We start from the raw sequence: 18,217 nt of genomic DNA on the forward strand, positions 1-18,217 counted from the left end.
ATGTCGACTCCAGGAATGGGAGCAGGACTGGGTAGAGCCTTGTACTTGGAGAAGAACTTGGAATAGTCCTGACTCTGCATCTTCTTGTAATTGGCGACATAAAGGTTTGCCTCGTGTTCCCTGGTGACTTTTGGATTCATCACTGCGCAGTATACACAGATCTCGTTGTCGTGGCTTGAACCCAGACAACACCGACAAACGTGGTGGGAATCTGTAACAGACATTACAGGGCTTAAAATCTGTTGTTTTAGGGGGTGACATCCCTTGCACACTGTTAAAGGATTCGAAAAAAAAATCACTAAAAAACGATGAATGACGAGAGCTATGGATCCATGTCTAGAGGTGTGGAAAGAAAGGAACTGACATCAGCGTCCGGGCGTGGTACCTATATAGGCCCTGCACATCACTTCCGGAGCGAAACGGCATCAGTGCTGAGCCTCAAAGCGACACGTTACTGCACCCAGAAGAATTAAGGAAACGTTTCTGGATCCAATCTGACGCCTGGGGAATATTCAAACTGTGAGGAATCTGCGGCTAGAGTTCTCTATCAGAAGTTATATGTAAATTATTTCTCTTGTTTGATCCAAGAGCCGATAAGGACCCTATTGAAAGTGTTCACAGACAGGATACTTTCTGGTACTTTTGTTGTAGCTGTGGGCCTGGTTGCCTGTGAAGACTTTAACTCATTCGTAAAAGGTAACCATAAAAACAAGCATTAAAAATGCAATAGGTCTCGCCCTCGTTTAAGTTAAAGCAATTCTGTTTGTAATCAGGTGGCTTTTTAGCTTCGCTTTTATTAGTGTTTTTCAAACTTTCATGTACATAACATGCATATGTATGCATATATCTATATATATGCATATATTTGTATTTATGAGAGGTAGAGGTAGAGAGGTAGAGAGTAGTAGAGAGAGGTAGAGAGGTAGAGAGTAGAGAGTGAGTAGTATAGAGTGAGTAGTATAGAGTGAGCAGTAGAGAGTGAGTAGTAGAGAGTAGTAGAGTTTGAGTAGTAGAGAGAGTAGTAGAGAGTGAGTAGTAGAGAGTAGTAGAGAGTGAATAGTAGAGAGTGAGTAGTAGAGAGTAGTAGAGAGTAGAGAGTAGTAGAGAGTAGAGAGTAGTAGAGAGTGAGTAGAGAGTAGTAGAGTAGTAGAGAGTAGTAGAGAATGAGTAGTAGAGAGTGAGTAGTAGATAATAATAGAGAGTGAGTAGTAGAGAGTGAGTAGTAGCAAGTAGGTAGTAGAGAGTGAGTAGTAGAGAGTAGTAGAGAGTGAGTAGAGAGTAGTAGAGAGTGAGTAGGAGAGAGAGAGTAGTAGAGAGTGAGTAGTAGAGAGTGAGTAGTAGAGAGTAGTAGAGTGAGTAGGAGAGAGTAGTAGAGAGTGAGTAGTGAGTAGAGAGTAGTAGAGAGTAGTAGAAAGTGAGTAGTAGAGAGTAGTAGAGAGTGAGTAGAGAGTAGTAGAGAGTAGTGGAGAATGAGTAGTAGAGAGTGAGTAGTAGAGAGTAGGTAGTAGAGTGAGTAGTAGAGAGTGAGTAGTAGTGAGTAGTAGAGAGTGAATAGTAGAGAGTAGTAGAGTGAGTAGTAGAGAGTGAATAGTAGTCAGTAGTAGAATGAGTAGTTGAGAGTTAGAAGTAGATAGTGAGTAGTAGTAGTAGAGAGTGAGTAGTAGAGAGTAGTAGAGAGTGAGTAGTAGAGAGTAGTAGTGAGTAAAGAGTAGTAGAGAGTGAGTAGAAGAGAGAGTGAGTGGTAGAGAGTAGTAGAAAGTGAGTAGCATAGAGTGAGTAGTAGAGAGTGAGTAGTTGAGAGTGAGCAGTAGTGAGTAAGTAGTACAGAGTAATAGAGAGTGAGTGGGCGAGGTGCCAACCCGAGAAAAGGCGTCAATCCGAGGGGCGGTGGTAAGACAGAGCCAGAGGGTGGAGTGTAGAGGTCTAGGGTGGAGGTGAAGAGAGAGGGAGAGAAAGGAACACGAGAGAGAAATACATAGAGAGACAAATGCGAGTGTGTATTTGTGAAAGAGAACGGTAACCGATAAAGAAATATTGTGAAATATTCCGCCAGTGACGCCAGTGCACTTAAAGATTGCGCGCCTCCCTTCCTCTCTACACACACAAAATGTGATGTTTGCGGAAACCGGCGCAAATATTGCCACAAAGCATTGAGCCTGGCAGGCGCTGCGCCGAGGTGGGTGTGTTTATGTCCATGTAGCGCCATGTGCCAGGCTGCAGCACGTGTGGGCACCGAAGCCCAGGGGCACCGCTGTCACCACCCCCGCCGCCGGCAGCACACACTCCCAGGTGCGCAGACACACACCGGGCTCTGGGCCTCAGGCCCCGCATGCAGAATTGGGAGGAACGCGATGTGGTCTGGAAATCAGCAGAGCAAGAAAAAGAAAAACGAATCCAGGCAACAGAGAAAAGCCACGTCGAATTCAGCGTTTAAAGGCACACACTCGAGATCCATTCAAAGTATGTTAAAAACACTGGGCACAAAACACAGCCCACTGCTGGCTCGTATGATTTCTGAGTGAAACGTATGAAGAGAGCCTTTGTTTCAACCGCTGCCAGTTAAAAACAGAAGACTCCCAAGGAAACCGCAAGTATTTGCGACACTTTGACCTATAGGCAATTTTCCAAATCTTTTCAAGCTCTTAATAAGAAGCAGGCGAAAGAGTATTACATGAGGGTGCTTCATAGGACGCGAAGATGCCATGCTTCAGGGACAAACACTCTGTCATCCCAATGTCTCGGAAGGAAAATGCATCTTGCGGAAGAGGGTCATCGCGAGCAGGGGGAGGGAGGGAAAGCGAAAGCACGCCACCATGCACGCGTAGGGACAAAAAAATGCGCGCGCGTGTGCACATTCCTACGCTAATGAATGTAAACAAAGATGGCGTCGGGCTGTCCACATGCGCGTGCATTTTTTTTGTCCCTACGTGTGCGATATAAAAGTGATTTGCCACATATTCATACAATTTGCAAGTGCAATTGCACCCAGGACCTCTCATTTGAGCCGCTGATGCCCCGAATTCTCAAGCGCGGCTGATCATAGTGATCCGAGAACCCTGTTGTGAGTGCCTCTCGTACGCGCTTCGGGCATGGCCATAAAGATAGTGTGGATGTCGCGTGCACGTGTGACCCTGGTCGTGTGCGGCACATTCCCAAAAAGTCAGAAGACACAGGGTGAGGACTGGTGAAAGTGCTTTCGATTACCAGTAACATATATCAAAGATCTAAAATCCGGCTATTGTGCGAAGTTAAAAAACTACCGAGATATATATATGGTTCGCATGCCAAAAGTGATTTAAAGGGGGGCATAGGGGATGCGATTAGCCCATGATAGCCTAAAGTGTGGTGGGGGGACCGGCGTGTTATATTAAAAACAAGATTCTTGGTGAAAGCACCTAAGAGTAGCATGTGTGTATTTGCAAAGTATCTGCCTCCAACGATCTTGATTTGCCACATATCCATACAATTTGCATACTATTTGCAAGTGAACAATTGCACCCAGGACCTCTCATTTGAGCCACTGATGCCCCAAATTCTCAAGCGCGGCTGATCATAGTGATCCGAGAAATGTGTTGTGACTGCCTCTGGTACGCGCTTCGGGCATGGCCATAAAGATAGTATGGATGTCGCGTGCCCGTGTGATCCCGGTCGTGTGCAGCACATTCCCAAAAAGTCAGAAGACACAGGGTGAGAACTGGTGAAAGTGCTTTCGATTACCAGTAACATATATCAAAGATCTAAAATCCGGCTATTGCGTGAGGTTAAAAAACTACTGAGATATATACATGGTTCGCATGCCAAAAGTGATTTAAAGGGGGCATAGGGGATGCGATTAGTCCATGTTCAAGAGCAGCGTGCAGTTGCTACTAAAAATACTGCCTAACGCGATCACCAATGCTGCCTAACGCGATCTACAAGGTGAGGCGGGTTCAAAGTAAACTACAAACTCTAGTAAAACAGAAGAATCGAGATGAGAGCACTCAAGAGCAGCGTGCAGTCGCTACTAAAAATACTGCCTAATGCAATCTACAATGCTGCCTAACGCGATCTATGAGGTGAAGCGGGTTCAAAGTGCACTACAAACTCTGGGGTTTGAGCGCCCAAGTCCAGCTTACATATAACACGCATCAGTGAAAGCGATCGCTTTTTCGTTGCTATGACAGTGAAAGCATCGCAAGATGGCATCGGACTGTCCACAGTCTGTACCGACACGTGCATGCTGTCTGCTTTGGACAGATGGCGAGAGCAGCCATCTTTGTCCATGCAGGCGCGTGCATGAGCCCACGGGGAGAATTGATTCCAAAAGGTCCTCTCCATGGCGAGCAGCGCATGCGCTGCTTTCGCCAGGCGAGACCTCAAAAACTATGCAGCACCAGACTTTAAGTCTTAAATTATGGTTTTTGCTGGATCCATAGAATGAAAAGATGGTATGGTGTCCTCTTTTACTTATGTAGACACATTTCGACCCTAGGTGATGGGCTCCGGGGTTATCATCAAGATAAGGGTCCTACTGGATATGCTGGACTAGGACTAGAGCAGTGGAGCCCAGAAAATTCCCAGTATTGTATTCACAAAATTGAAGGCTTTGTGTGCATTGTGCGTTGTGTGATTGTGAGGCAAAATAGCTGGTAGGGACTGCTTGTGTAACGTGAAGGTGCCTGCACTAAATGCTCCACGGGTACGGTCTCTGAACGGCTTCGCAAGGGGAGGAGACACATTTCTCCCTTTGTTCTGGAGGCCAACTGGGTCCTATGGTGTCTAATGGTACATTTACATTTGTGTGCATGTTTGCCTTAGTCAGAGTACTCTACAGTCACAAAATAAGGTCTCCGCCCCCTCACTTGTATGAGTACCATCCCCATCATTGCTAGGTGCATTTGCGAACCCTTTTAATCGTTTTCATGAACCGTTTAATATGTACAGTATACATTAGAGACATCCCCAAGTACGACAGTACATTAGCAAGCACTGAGAATCAGTTGAAATATAAGTAGAAAACGGTATTTGAAAGGCACACTTTTGCAAGGACAAATGACACAGTTCACACTCTACCTGGGCATAATCTTTGAGTTCATGGTGGCGATCAGAGTTCCTGTATGAGGTTGGAATGCAGGCACTGCCTCATCAGTGTACATACCGCCATTTTGCTTGTGGTTCAAACTTACCAAATCAGTCATTACGACAAGGCCGGTTTCCTAGATAATAAAAAGAATACATGTTGCTCATACACCTCTAATAAATATTGGCTGTCGGAACAAAATACTGAACAACAAAATATCAAATTTTGTAGGACAAAATATTGCAAACAAATGTATTGTTATTTAGAAAATAAATGTCAAGAAATGGAGGCCCAGGTGATGTTTCTCATGCAATGGAGAGTTGGAGACAGCCTTCAGAGAATGGAGGGGGCATCAGGGTACGCAAGAGTCATTGTGACGAAGGTTGTGACGGCTTCTATCCAGTGATGGGGAAAAGGAATAACGAGCTAAGAAAGAGGGTCATGGAGGAAGATTAGAGGAGACTATAACATGCTGAAGTTGTTTTTTCCAATCATTGAATGATATGTCCATTGTATTATTGTATATCCCTGCACTGTTCATAAGAAAGCAGTTACATATCAGTTACTGTAGATTTGTAGTGTGAGAAAGTGGCTCTGTATATACTGTTCCCTAATAGGTACAGGGTGTACATAGTCCACAGTCCCCAAGGGTTTGACAGAGGCTAAAGTTAGATATAACCTTACTCTCTAAAGTGGTAGCTTGGTCGAGCAGTAAGGCAGTATCAGAGGACAGTGTAAAGCATTTGTTGTACACACTCAGTCAGCAAATGGTCGCACACACTCAATAACTGAACTCTAGGCCAATGGTTTATATATAAAAAATATATGCTTGTTTTATTTTAGAACCGACACTTGGCATTAAAATATACTTTCTCAGAATGAGATGCTTTATATAAATACTTTTGCAATATGCAATTGACTTTTGTAAACAGTTACAAGTGGTTGCAATAGGCAACACTATTTTAAACACAACAATGCATTGAGCTCAGTGGAAATTTCAAGTTATTTGCAACAGATTACTTTTGGAATTACTTTTGGAATTCCAGGACTGGATCCTAGATTCAGTCCTGGGTCAGTACTTAGAATCAAGTGATGAAAGTCGACTTAATTACTGTGATGATTTTTAAACAATATTTAGCTATTTTAAAAGTTGACACTTAGGAAATATTTCAAAGAAAACAGTCAATGATTCCCTTTGGAAGAAAATTCACGTTGCAGGTACAGTATGTTCTCGTTACTTTTGTAATCCAGTACTGGGTACCTAGACTCAGTACTGGGACCTTTATCCAAAACAGGTAAGTAATTACGTTTTCAGATATTATACGATTTTTAAAGAATATTTAAAGATTGCAGAAATTGACACTTAGAAGAAATTTCACAGAAAAACAGTCAATGATTTCCTATGGGAGAAAATTGGGTTACTGGTAAGTACCGTTGTAAGTATTTTTCAGAGTCAGTGCTGGGCACCAAGATCCAGCACTGGGAGCTCACCTAAGGGCAGGTGAGTATTTTCTTTTTCGTTACTCGGCTGATTTTTGGTGAATATTTTAAGATTTGAAAAATCCACACTTGAAGAAATTTCAGGAAAAAGCCAGTCAATGTTACCCTATGAAGAAAAAAGAGTTATCGGTTTAAAGGTAAGTACTCGACTGGCAGAGTTGAGGTTCTGGGCATAGACTCAGGGGTCCCCCAGGGTCAGGTAGGTACAGTTGGTTCACCCTCAGCGACTCTAGGGCAGCCGGGTGCAGAGAGAGTTAGGCCTAATGTTATCCTATGAGGGCTAGGGGGGCCTTGGTTGGTGGCTGCTGACTATCAAGCCACGCGGCTGTGGGAGCTGGGCTCCTGGTCACTTACTCAGGGCAAGTGGCGAAGTAGGTAGGTGTAGAGGTTGCACTGCCAGGGCCACTCGGGCGGCTGGGTGCAGGGTGCTTTTGAGCCTTCGGGCGCTCATTTGATTTCAATGGGAAATCTCCGGTTTAGAAAAAGACTGCAAGCTCGGGGACGAGGATTCTTCAGGTGCCACCACCACTTCGAGAGGTAAGTTGGGTAGTTGGAGGATAGGTAGATACCCCGGGATTTGGCACAGGGGGCCGCGGTGCGCCGCGTGCAGGGGTGCCTTTTGGTGTCGGGAAATCTTACCCACTGTTGTTCGCGGTAGGGGGGGCACCTTGTTCTGAGGCTGCAGGCTTCTTCAGGGGTATCGAGCGAGGTCCTTGGGTGCCGGATTCGGGGTCACAGTCGCCGTGGGGTCGTCCTCGTGGTCTTTGTTCACTCCGGCACAGGCCATGCTTGGCTGGTGCAGAGTGTGCTGGGTTCGCGGTTCCGGGCTGCTGCCAGGGATTAGAAGTAGGTTTTGAGTAGAGCCTCTACTCATGGGAGTCCCAGGGGCTTAGAGCCAAAAGGTAGCCAGGTCCTCCGGGGTTTGTGAGGTTGCTGGCCACAAGAGATGCCGGGTTGGAGCAGGAGTAGGTTCGAGGGTCAACAAGCTGGTAGGGCTGGGGCCAAAGCAGTTGGTGTCTTCCTCTTCTTAGCAGCTGCAGGGCAGGTCTTCTTTCTTCTTGCTCTTCTTTGTATTTCGGAATCTGGAATCTGGGGAAGGAAGGTTCAGGGTGCCCCTAAATACTAGATTTAGGGGCGTTACAGGTAGATGAAGGGCAGGGACTAATGGGTCCCTGTCCTGGGGTGGGTACACCCCCTATCCTGCCTCTCTCCTGTGGGAGGGGGGCAGTAGCCTAGTCCTGATAGGGTAGGGCTTCCCATCTTCAAGATGGCGAGAGCCCGGAGATGGGCTTCACCTCGCCTCCCCCACCTGAAGGGTGGGGTTGGCAAGCTGGCACGTCCCCTATCCTTATTTGGGGTTTCCGGCCAAGCTTCCCACCAGAGTGGGGGGTTACAGTGGCCTGGGGAAGCTCACAGAGGCGGCATGCCTTTGAAGCTTTCCCCTGCCCATCTTGGGGGAGGAGATCTAGCACCTCGCCCAGGATGTGCATTGTTGCAGGCCCAGGAGAGCAGGGGCTCTTCCACCCAGGGGTCCAGCAACATGTCTGCTGTGTGGCAGCCTAGGCAGGCCTCAGAGCAGACGTGGATTGTAGGTTAGGTTTAAGGGGGCATCTCTAAGATGCCCTCTGGGGTGCTTGGTACATTAAATCCCACACTGATATAAGTGTGGGTTTAATGTGCTGAGAAGTTTGATACCAAACTTCTCAGTCTTCAGTGTTGCCATTATGGTGCTGTGGAGTTCGTGTTTGACAACCTCTCAGCACCATGTACTCTTAAATGGCAGCACTGCACTTACAGTGCTCAGGAATGGACCTGGGTACTGTAGGGGCACAGGGCTCCTGCTCCTGTGCCCACACCATTGGCATAAGGCACCCAGCTAGAGGGGTAGCTGATGTATGCAATGGCAGTGTAGGTGATGGGCATGGCACACTTGGATGTGTGCCATGTCGACTTTGTTTTGTCTTGCACCCAGACACCCAGCCTGCAAAGGGGGTGTGTGTGTGTAAGGGTACAGGGCCTCTAAGGGTGGCACAATGAGTGCTGCAGCCCTTAGAGGCCTTCCCTGGTCACAAGGCCCTGGGTACCTAGGGTACCATTTACCAGGGGCTGACATGTGGCCAGGGTTTGCCAATTTGGGTTTTGTGTGTTTTAGGGAAGGAACATAGGCCCTGGGCACCTGATTGGCAGGAGTCCAGGGCACACTCAGTCAAAGTACATTCAGCAATTCAGCAAAAAGTGGGGGCATACCATGCAAGAAAGATGGCACTTTCTCACATGTAGCATTCGGAAATATAGCTTAGATTGTAAAAATGGATCTTGTTACATTTAAAAAAAAAAAATTAATTGTGGGCATTGACAAGTGGAGCGTTTGTAACTCATGCAGTTACATACAATGTCTCATGCCATTCACTTTATTAAATACATGGGGGTGGGGTGTGAGTAGGCCCCCATCCCCGAGCCCATTTTGGGCCCTGGGGACGCCAACCTCCAATCAATCAGGGGATTATAAGCGCGCTACTCACCCGTGAGGGTCTCAAGGCGCTGGGGAGGGGGGTCAGCAGGTCCGTTTAGCCGAAGAGCCAGGTCTTGAGGATCTTCCTGAAGGTGTTCAGGGAGGGAGCGTGTTAGAACCGAGGTCCTAGGGACCACTGACTCCGACACAGTAGCTTGGCGCGAGGCAGGGAGGCACCCCCGAGGCTATGTGTGAAGTAGTTGTGCAGCACACTCCCACACTGACACAGTAAAGCACACACAATAAGGAGACACCTCTCCAGTTTCACTTATAAGAACAAGTATCTTTATCTACTTCTTGTCAGGGTTAGGAACGTAAGGTTCTCACAGTATGCAGGATAATGGGTTCTGGTAACCTCCAGTCTATACAGGTAACCACGCTCATTCAGGTATGCAGTACAGGTAACATTTCTAGGGCGACTATTCCATGCATGCAATATTCCTTAGGCAGAGATTCAATACATGCAGCATGTCTTAGGCAGAGATTCAATACATGCAATATTTCTTAGGCAGAGGTTCAATACATGCAATATTTCTTAGGCAGAGATTCAATACATGCAATATTTCTTAGGCAGAGGCTCAATACCGATTCAAAGAGGACCTTCCAGCAGCGGGGCAGTTCCCAGACAGTTATTACGCGTGCCTGAGAGTCTTTTACCAGGTATTTCAGGCCCCAGGAGCCCCTAGGGTTGCCCCTGCTGCACGCAGGACGGAGCCTCCGCACGGGCGTAGGCCCCAGATCTCTTCGACTCACCGGGTCAGTCCCTGTGGGGGAATTTAGCCACGAAGCAGCACCAGTCCTGGCCTGCACTGGACGCCTCCTCCCCAGTAAGCCCGCTCCCTCCTTTACTCGTGGCTTGGACTGAGGGAGGCGGATTAACTCTCCGCATTCACCAGGTTCCCTTCTTCCAGGGACCCGGTCTGGGGAAGTCAGGGGCTCCCGCTCTACTTGGAGCCCCTCTCGCGAGCGCCGGGGCCGAGCCCCAGATCTCCAGGAGGGCTCCCCGTCCGAGAACCAATCAGGTCGCGGTTTCCCGGGGGCACGGCCGATGACGCGGCTGGCGTCCCGGTTGCCAGGCGACGTTCGTCTCTTCACGCCCGATCCCAGTGCGGCCTTGGCAGTAACCGCGGCGGGCCTCACTTCACTTCAGGGACCGCGGCGGCATCCTGGGGCGCAGCGTCTCTTCTTCTAGTAGCGCCTGGGCCACGGCGGTGATCTTGGGTACAGCGCTCTCTTCTAGCGGCGCCTGGGCCGCGACAGTGATCTGGGGCACAGCGCTCTCTTCTAGCGGCGCCTGGGCTGCGGCAGTGATCTTGGGCACAGCGCTCTCTTCTAGCGACGCCTGGGCCACGGCGGTGATCTTGGGCACAGTGCTCTCTTCTAGCGGCGCCTCACAGACACAGCGCGGGGTAGCAGTCCCAGACTCAGGCACACAGCGCAACCCAGGCACAGCGCTGATGATGGATTTCAGGCGGGTCAGGCACACAGCGCACCCCAGGCACAGTGCTTCACCCCCAGGGTGCTACATGACCACAGCGCCACAGCATCCTCCAGGTCAGTTACCTTGGTCAGTATTGCAGTGTCCAGGCACACAGCGCTTCCCAGTCACAGCGCTGGTAGGGGAAGCGAATATGGCAGTCCTGGGCAAGCACACTGAAGTTGGTATCCCTGGTTCCCCTCTCACAGGGCAAGGTCAGCAGGCAGGCAGGGTAACTCATCTAACGGGGGTAGCAGGTCCTATGATCAGTCAGCCCCAGTAGTGTAGTAATCCCCCTAGCTCAACAGCCTTCACTCCAGCAGAGGGTTCCCAGGTTCAGTGGTGCAACTGACTTATCAGGTTCCCTCCTTTACTTTTATACCCCTAGGTCAGGTGACCCTTCAAAAAGGCGGCAAGTTCTGGCGGCAACCTAGGGGGGATGGAAGGTTCCAGAAGAATCTGGGGACTCTGTGGTGGCTGTCTATGGTGACAAGAGGCGGGACGGTCAAGGTTACAGTAGCATTAAGACCCAGCCTTACCCCAGCTACTAGTGCACAGATAGGACAGTGGCCTCACCGCAGTAGCAGGGGCCTGTGGCAACCATGTTGTTAGGAGAGAGCACCTGCACCTCCGCGCTGATTAGCAGCGGTAAGGCGCCCAGAGTTCTATGTGCAGCAAAAATGGCGGTCTATAGCGAGGCAAAAAGGGGAAAACAATGTAGCGGAAGACCACCCTAGGGCTGACAGGTCTAACAGAGCGTGTCTGATATCTGCCGGTAGCTCATTCCAATTCTTGGCTGCGATGTGGGAGAAGGATCTTCCGCCTGCTCTGGCTATGAGCAAGGTATATTCATTAAGGGGAGGGGTGTGCCACCTCGGGCCTTGTTAGGCCCTGGGAACCCAATTCCTCAGGGCCAAAATCGTAAAAAAGAGGAGCAGGTCTGCAAGGCCTCTCCATCCCGAGCCTTGAAAAGCCACATCCTCCATGGCCGATTTCAATTTTTTTAAAAAGGGAAGTGGTCACACGGCTCCCCTCCTTGAGCCTTAATAAGGCCCCGGTGACCTCATCCCTGGAACCATCACATTGATTAAAAGAGAAGAGGGCAGCGTACCCCCTCCCAGTGCTTTTATAGAACCCAGGGACCCCATCCCCCGGGGCCGGCATACTGTGTCCCAAGGAGGCCAACCCATTTAGGCTCCTCATAGACCCCCTTGCCCCCACTCCATGCTTCACAACCCAGTAGGTCCTATTTTAAGCAAAATAAACTTATGGCACATGCAGGGGATAACTCCAGGATCTTTGTAATGTTGACAATACTCTCATAATTTAAACAAAAATGGAAATGGATGTTACAAAGCAATAACAAGAAAACACAGAAGGAGTGATTCACAACCTGCATTTTGCAGTAGATGAAATAGTCCAGCAGTAGTGGTTCCTATTACAAGATGCATTTCACTAACCTACAGGAATAAATCCCCACCACCACCTTTTCAGTCTTTTTAATAGGGAGATCTCTACACATATAAGTTTACTACTTAGTGGCCGATTCCAATCTCGCTCGGAAGGGCTCCGAACGCGATCCGGCCGGAAAAAGTACGAGCCGTACGCCTGATTTCCAAACGACACGTACAGCTGTACGAGCGAGCAAGTACGATGCAAGAAATGCAAAATCGCCGACCGAATCGTTTCCGGGTCCGAACTGCTCCATACGTCTCGTCCGTAAGAAAACCGTGCCGTGCAATGGAGGTGATTTCCGACCGAGCCAGTAGGATGCACGATTCGGACAGCCGGATCGAGTCGGATCCTCTGACACGTAAACGCTCCAGGAAGCAGACTTCATGGGGTCTGCGCTGGACCCCCCTTCACCCGTAGGCTTACTAGTCGATCACAGGGGGAGACCCAAGGGTCTCCCCTACACATGCATGTATGGTGCGGGTGGCACAGATGCGTCCCCACTACAGGGGGCGCCCTTGTGGACAACATACATTTTTCGTCAATGGAAGCCTATGTACGCGTCGTACAACAGGCTCCCATTAACTTCAGTGGGGCTCCGAGCGACCCGTGTCCATCAGAGCTTGTTCGCATCGTACTAGGGTGCTCGGAGCACGAGTCGGTCGGAAAGCCCCCAGATCCGAGTCGGACAGAGCCTTCTCCCAGCGGAATCGGCTCCATAGTAGTAAATGTGTAAGGGACAGGGATGAAAGGGACATGGGGAATACTTACTACAAAATAGAAGCAGTTTGAGGAGTGGTAAGAAGGAGCCTTCGGAAGGACATGCTAATACAAACACCCACGAAAAGAGTAATGCTATTGCTGCTTACAAACTGCATTTCTAAAGTTACTATAGTCATAACGTAGTCTACCCCATCCTTAAAGTCAATCTTAACACCACAGATAGTCACTCACATGTACTGCAACACACTCTCATAGAAAAAAATGTAAACAGTGATTTGAAATAATACTCTATAGCACAGGTACTCGCAAACATTTTCCAAGAGGCTAAAAGGTTTGGCATGCCATGTGATCGAAAGCCACATTGACGGCATGTGGAGGGGTTGTAACATGGTTAAAGTGGAAGCAAAGCATGTACATATAAAGGCCGAATTCCACATTATGAAACAGAAAACCTACGATCAATCTCGGCTTCCCGACTTGACAAAATTGTGTGATTCTAGGCAATTGTTTTATTTCACTTTGCCTTCTATTTCTTCATTATCACAGATAAGAGGACCACGAAATACATGACTTCAGGATGCGCACTATACAAAACTTTCTCTTGCGTTTTATTTGTTAAACTATAATGCTATCCATGTTTAATAGGAACCCTGGCCACTCAGATGGTAAACATAACAACTGACTTGCCTTGTTGTTCACTATTTGCATTGTTGCCAGGTGGAGAGGAAGCCTGAATGCTTTTAAATTCATGTTTGCAAAATATCACTTTAAAAAAAAAATATTTCTCAATGATCTGATATGATCTAATGTACTCTTCTGCATGTTAATAAAATGCCCTTTTTGAATTTGGAAGAGGCTTTATCAAATGTTTACATGTTTGTTGCAAAATGAAGGTTTTCCTAAATTTAAGTGGTGGATGACACCTTAGTTCCTTCCTTTAACATCAGTTAAACTGTAAATAAATGTTTGCCCCTTTATTTAACACCTTTCTCAACGTTAATTAGCCCAGAGCTGTTGTTGACCAAGGGATCGCATGTAATAGTCAGGAGGGCCGCATGAGTACCCCAGGCCGTACTTTGTGTATCACTGTCCTATATGAAATCATGTGTACTAAATAAAATCATTTTGAATATTTCATATTTATGTACATACATGTGTGTGTGTGTGTATATATATATATATATATATATCATTTTTAAATGTTATTTTAACTCAACAATTAATTATTTTATAAAAAAATACCTCACTAAAAAAAATATATATACTTAAATAATTTAATAATGAACTTCCATGAAAAATAATTACATGGGAGTATTCACGTTTCAATAAAAATATAAAGTTAATTTAAATCAATTAACAGATAATTCTTACATAAATGTAATATATAGTAATAAAATATTTATATCCTATTTAGGAAAAGATTTTTAACAAAAACATTAAAAATATTTACAAAACCTAGTGTTCTGCCTATGTGTGAAAAGCTACTAGTAGTAAATTTACACTAGAAAATTCTGTTTAGATTCTCCCCCCCCCCCCCTCCCCCCCCCCAGGTTTCAGAGGGTGCAGACTTGTACGTTTCCACTTAGGTGTAACTTCATTCCAAAATGGTGAATAGCAAAAAAAGTGTAGATTTACACCAGATCAGCAAAAGTACATTTACACGTGAGTAAATTTGCACATGTAAATTTACCTTTGAGCGTCAAGTAATAAAACAAAATAATAATATTGACAATAAATATTAAAAAAACAATAACTAACAGCGCCAACATTCACAAATAAATAAAAACATTATTCATTAGAAGATAGGGAAAAAAGATGCTATTTAAAATATCAAACACTCTGAACAAACATGGCAAGCAGCCTTTGAGATTCAAAACATCCAGGTACTCAAATAGCACTTAGACAATATCTGTCACAAACAAGCTACAAACCATCAGCAACTTATGTGTAGAGTGCTTTTCAGGAGTAGCTATATAATTTCACCTCACCGATTGAAACTGCAAGGCTTTCTGTAAAAACATTATCAAACAAAGCTCTGACCGACCATATTCCTTCAGGAAAAACTGATTCTGCAACATGGCTTTGAGCAACTGTTGTACTACGTTCCGAAAGCTTGACTTTTTTTTGAGAATCACATGCACTGCAACATAAGACAAAGCAGAGTAACATGGCTAACCAGAAGGTGTCATTATTTTTTCTTACCGTAAATGCAAAGCTGGCATCCTTGGTGATATCCCAATGCCAGGGAAACACAGAGGAGCGTCTGCGACGGTGAGTTGTGAGCCCAGGCCACCAAAAATGGCCATCTTCTTTAGGTGTCCCAAAGGCATCAGAAACATCATAATTTAACAGGTCTTTGAAAATCTGAAAAAACATTGTAAAGTGGTACAGATCACAATATTGGAAAGATTGTGTTACATAGGCTCAACCTCCCCACACCTGTTTTATTTATGAACAGGCTTTTTTACAGCCCTACCAGTGCTCGCTTCTGGACCAAAACAAGCATCTAATTTATTAACCAATAATTGTCTGTCATGTTTCCAGTATGAAGGTGATATGAAATGGTAGAGAGGGAATGGCCTTCCATCGTAGCACGTGACCAGAACAGAAGTGCACCATAGAAAATGTGTTCGTGCAAAAAAAATTGTATGCCTTCACCATGCAGTTGTTGACCTGCAGAGACGAGCAGTTGTGAGGAGTGAAGGACTGTTTCCAGCTAAATATGAGGTGTGGCCTGTTAGGGAAGATGTGTGGCATGATTAAAAACATGAGCTGTGTGGCAGGGATAGAGCGCACCAACAATAGCATCACTGAAGAGCTTTCCCTTTGACCAATGTGTGACTATATGGTGCCCAAGGCTGCGCCCTCCATGGAGCCATCATTTTCAACAACTAAGGACTAGCCTATTACTTCGACAAATATATGCGAGTATTACGGCATGCAACGCATGATTGAGTCAACACACGTTTCGTATGAGTGACTATATGAATATAATATGGATCCAGATTCCAAAGAAAGCCAGGGAACCCACACAGGGCCATTTAGCGACTGAAATATATTGACAGAGGGGAAACAGGGACAATAATTATCCTTGGCATTCCGTTCATTTGTAACCATCCCTGTAGTCTTCCAGGAGGTAATTGAATTGGCAACCTTACAGGGAATTTTAAACATTTTTAGTTGGACATAACATATACAAGAACGTTTTTGTTTTAAATTTACATCTCCAAGATGGGTATCAATAGCAAAAAAAAAAGAAAACAAAATTGTCATGTCATGACTCCTATGCATGCATATAGGTCATCACTGTGGCGCACCTGTACTGTCATAGACGCATAGGTGCACCTGCGTGATGCCCCGTGTGTGATGACTCAAGTACATATTAATCCTCAGGTTTTCTTTTTTGCCAGTGTGAATGTAAAAACCGGAAGGTTGGTGCAGGCACAGAAGAGTAGTTGAAGTGAGCAGTATCAACTCATGACATTTACTCCTCGCTGTGGCTCATGGCTGGGCCTCACCTTTTCAGGGGTGAGCTGGAAACCAGCTCTGAGGAGGTAGACACTCTTATCCACTGTGGCAACACAGACACAGCTCCCCTTGGCAGCTTTCACGTCGATGTCAACAAGATCACCAGGCCGAGATTCATTGGAAGAAAGAGAAAGCACTACCTGTCATACAGAGAAGAACATATTGTCACGGCCTGGGGAACATTGTCATGTGTGAGAAACAACACAAAGTAGAACTAGAAAGGCATAAACAAAACATCACTAAACAGCAACATTTTAGTGAACAAAGATATTATGTAGTATCCATAGTGAAGCCATCAATACAATAATGTCAATGGTAAAGTATTATGTAATCTCACCTGTGATATAATCAAATGCCCTCAAACTTCTCGAAGCTTAAGCAGTTTTGGAAGGACTGGGGCAGAATTCCTTGAAGGTGATATGAAGGACTGATTAACTCTTACAGAAAAGCCTTACTTCAGGGTGTTTCAACCAAAGGGGGTTCCACACGAAACGGAACAGTAAGGTGCACTTACTTTTTCACACAATGCTGCTGAACGTTTTCGGATTTTTTGGCTTAATAAATAATGACAAATGTGTTTATATTATTTGTGACGTGGTTAGACTGGATTTTGTCACATATATATTAATATGCAAAAACATAGGGCCCAATTTAAAGTGTGCCAGACAGAGTACTCCACTGCAAACATGATGGAGTATCCTACCCACCAAACCTTCAGTCGACCAGCATCATTTAGAGAAAATAGCTCTCAAGTATTCTAGTGAAGGAGCCCCCATTTACTCCGTCAACAGAATACTTCCTCCAACGGAGTAGGGGCCATCGGAAGAACATTACACCACATACCTTATTTAGGGTGAACGGTGTAATCTCTTTGTACCTGTCGTCACTGCTAGGAAAAACCAAGGTGTGGGGGATAGTTCGAAAAAAATAATAATGATTCGCACACCCTTCCAGGGTGTGGCGGCCATTCTTATTTTTTGTTTTTCAGAATTAAACTCCCAAAGCGGGAGTTTGTTTCTCAAAAACAAAAAAAATGTAAAACCAGTTTGGTGGCCAGCTGTCAAAACCAAGAGCAGCCGTCCCCAACCGTTTAGTACTCTGAAAGGAACCACAGTGACAGAGGTGCCTTTCAATGTACACAAATGACTACTGGGCCAGCGGGCATCTCTAATTAATGCAAGAACGTTGGGATGGCGAAGGTAATGTCCTCCCCCATACCAACAGACACTACTTCATCCATCAAACCCTAAATTAGGCCCTTAGGGGCATATGTATCAAGCAAATTTTTAGTCGCAAACGCTGCGATTCGCAAAATACAGCGTTTGCGATTAAAAATTCGCAAAACGGGATGTATTAGGCAAATTCCCAACGCAAATTTAAGGAATCGCTAATTTAGCGATTTCTTAAGTTTGCGTAAGCATTTAAAAAATCGCAAATTGCGATTTCTTAAATGAAATGTAACACTCACCAAAGGATTGCGATTAATCCTTAAGAAATCGCAAATTACCACCAACTACTAGTTGGTGTTAATTTGCGATTTCTTTTAAAAATGCACGTTTTGTAATTTTACAAAGTGCCACGTGACGCACATACATGCCCTTAGGGCATGTATGTGCGCCATATGACCACACATGCTAATTTCAGGGGTGTATCAGGGTGTCATCTTGACACCCTTGCACCTTTGAAATTATTCTCAAATTGCGATTAGCAAATTGCGATTCGCAATTTGAGAATTACTTCCCATACATTCCTATGGGTCTCCTGGCCCATAGGAATGAATGGGTAGGTATTCCTTAATTGCGATTTCGCAATTTGCTAATCGCAATTAAGGAATTTTAAGAAATCGCAAAAAGTTTGCAATTTTTTAAATACATCCCGTTTTGCAATTCTCAAATAGCGATTCCTTAAAAATCGCTATTTGAGAATCGCAAATGGTGATGTTGATACATATGCCCCTTAGTTTCTT

The 18,217-nt window shown here is 45.8% G+C and overlaps 1 protein-coding gene across 2 annotated transcripts in view; it reads right to left on the reverse strand.

Moving 5' to 3' along the window:
* CPAMD8 (C3 and PZP like alpha-2-macroglobulin domain containing 8) overlaps positions 1-18,217 on the reverse strand; it is a 1,045,838-nt gene that overhangs the window by 812,366 nt on the left and 215,255 nt on the right. For both annotated transcript variants that reach the window (XM_085640012.1, XM_085640011.1), the window contains exons 16-18: positions 16,242-16,391; positions 14,926-15,087; positions 5,053-5,195 (exon numbers count right to left, since the gene is read on the reverse strand). In XM_085640012.1, the coding sequence (XP_085496138.1) occupies positions 5,053-5,195; positions 14,926-15,087; positions 16,242-16,391 (455 nt within the window). The remainder of the gene's footprint in view (positions 1-5,052; positions 5,196-14,925; positions 15,088-16,241; positions 16,392-18,217) is intronic.

Source organism: Triturus cristatus, chromosome 12, assembly GCF_964204655.1.
Source record: "Triturus cristatus chromosome 12, aTriCri1.1, whole genome shotgun sequence".
In the NCBI taxonomy this organism is placed as follows: domain Eukaryota; kingdom Metazoa; phylum Chordata; class Amphibia; order Caudata; family Salamandridae; genus Triturus; species Triturus cristatus.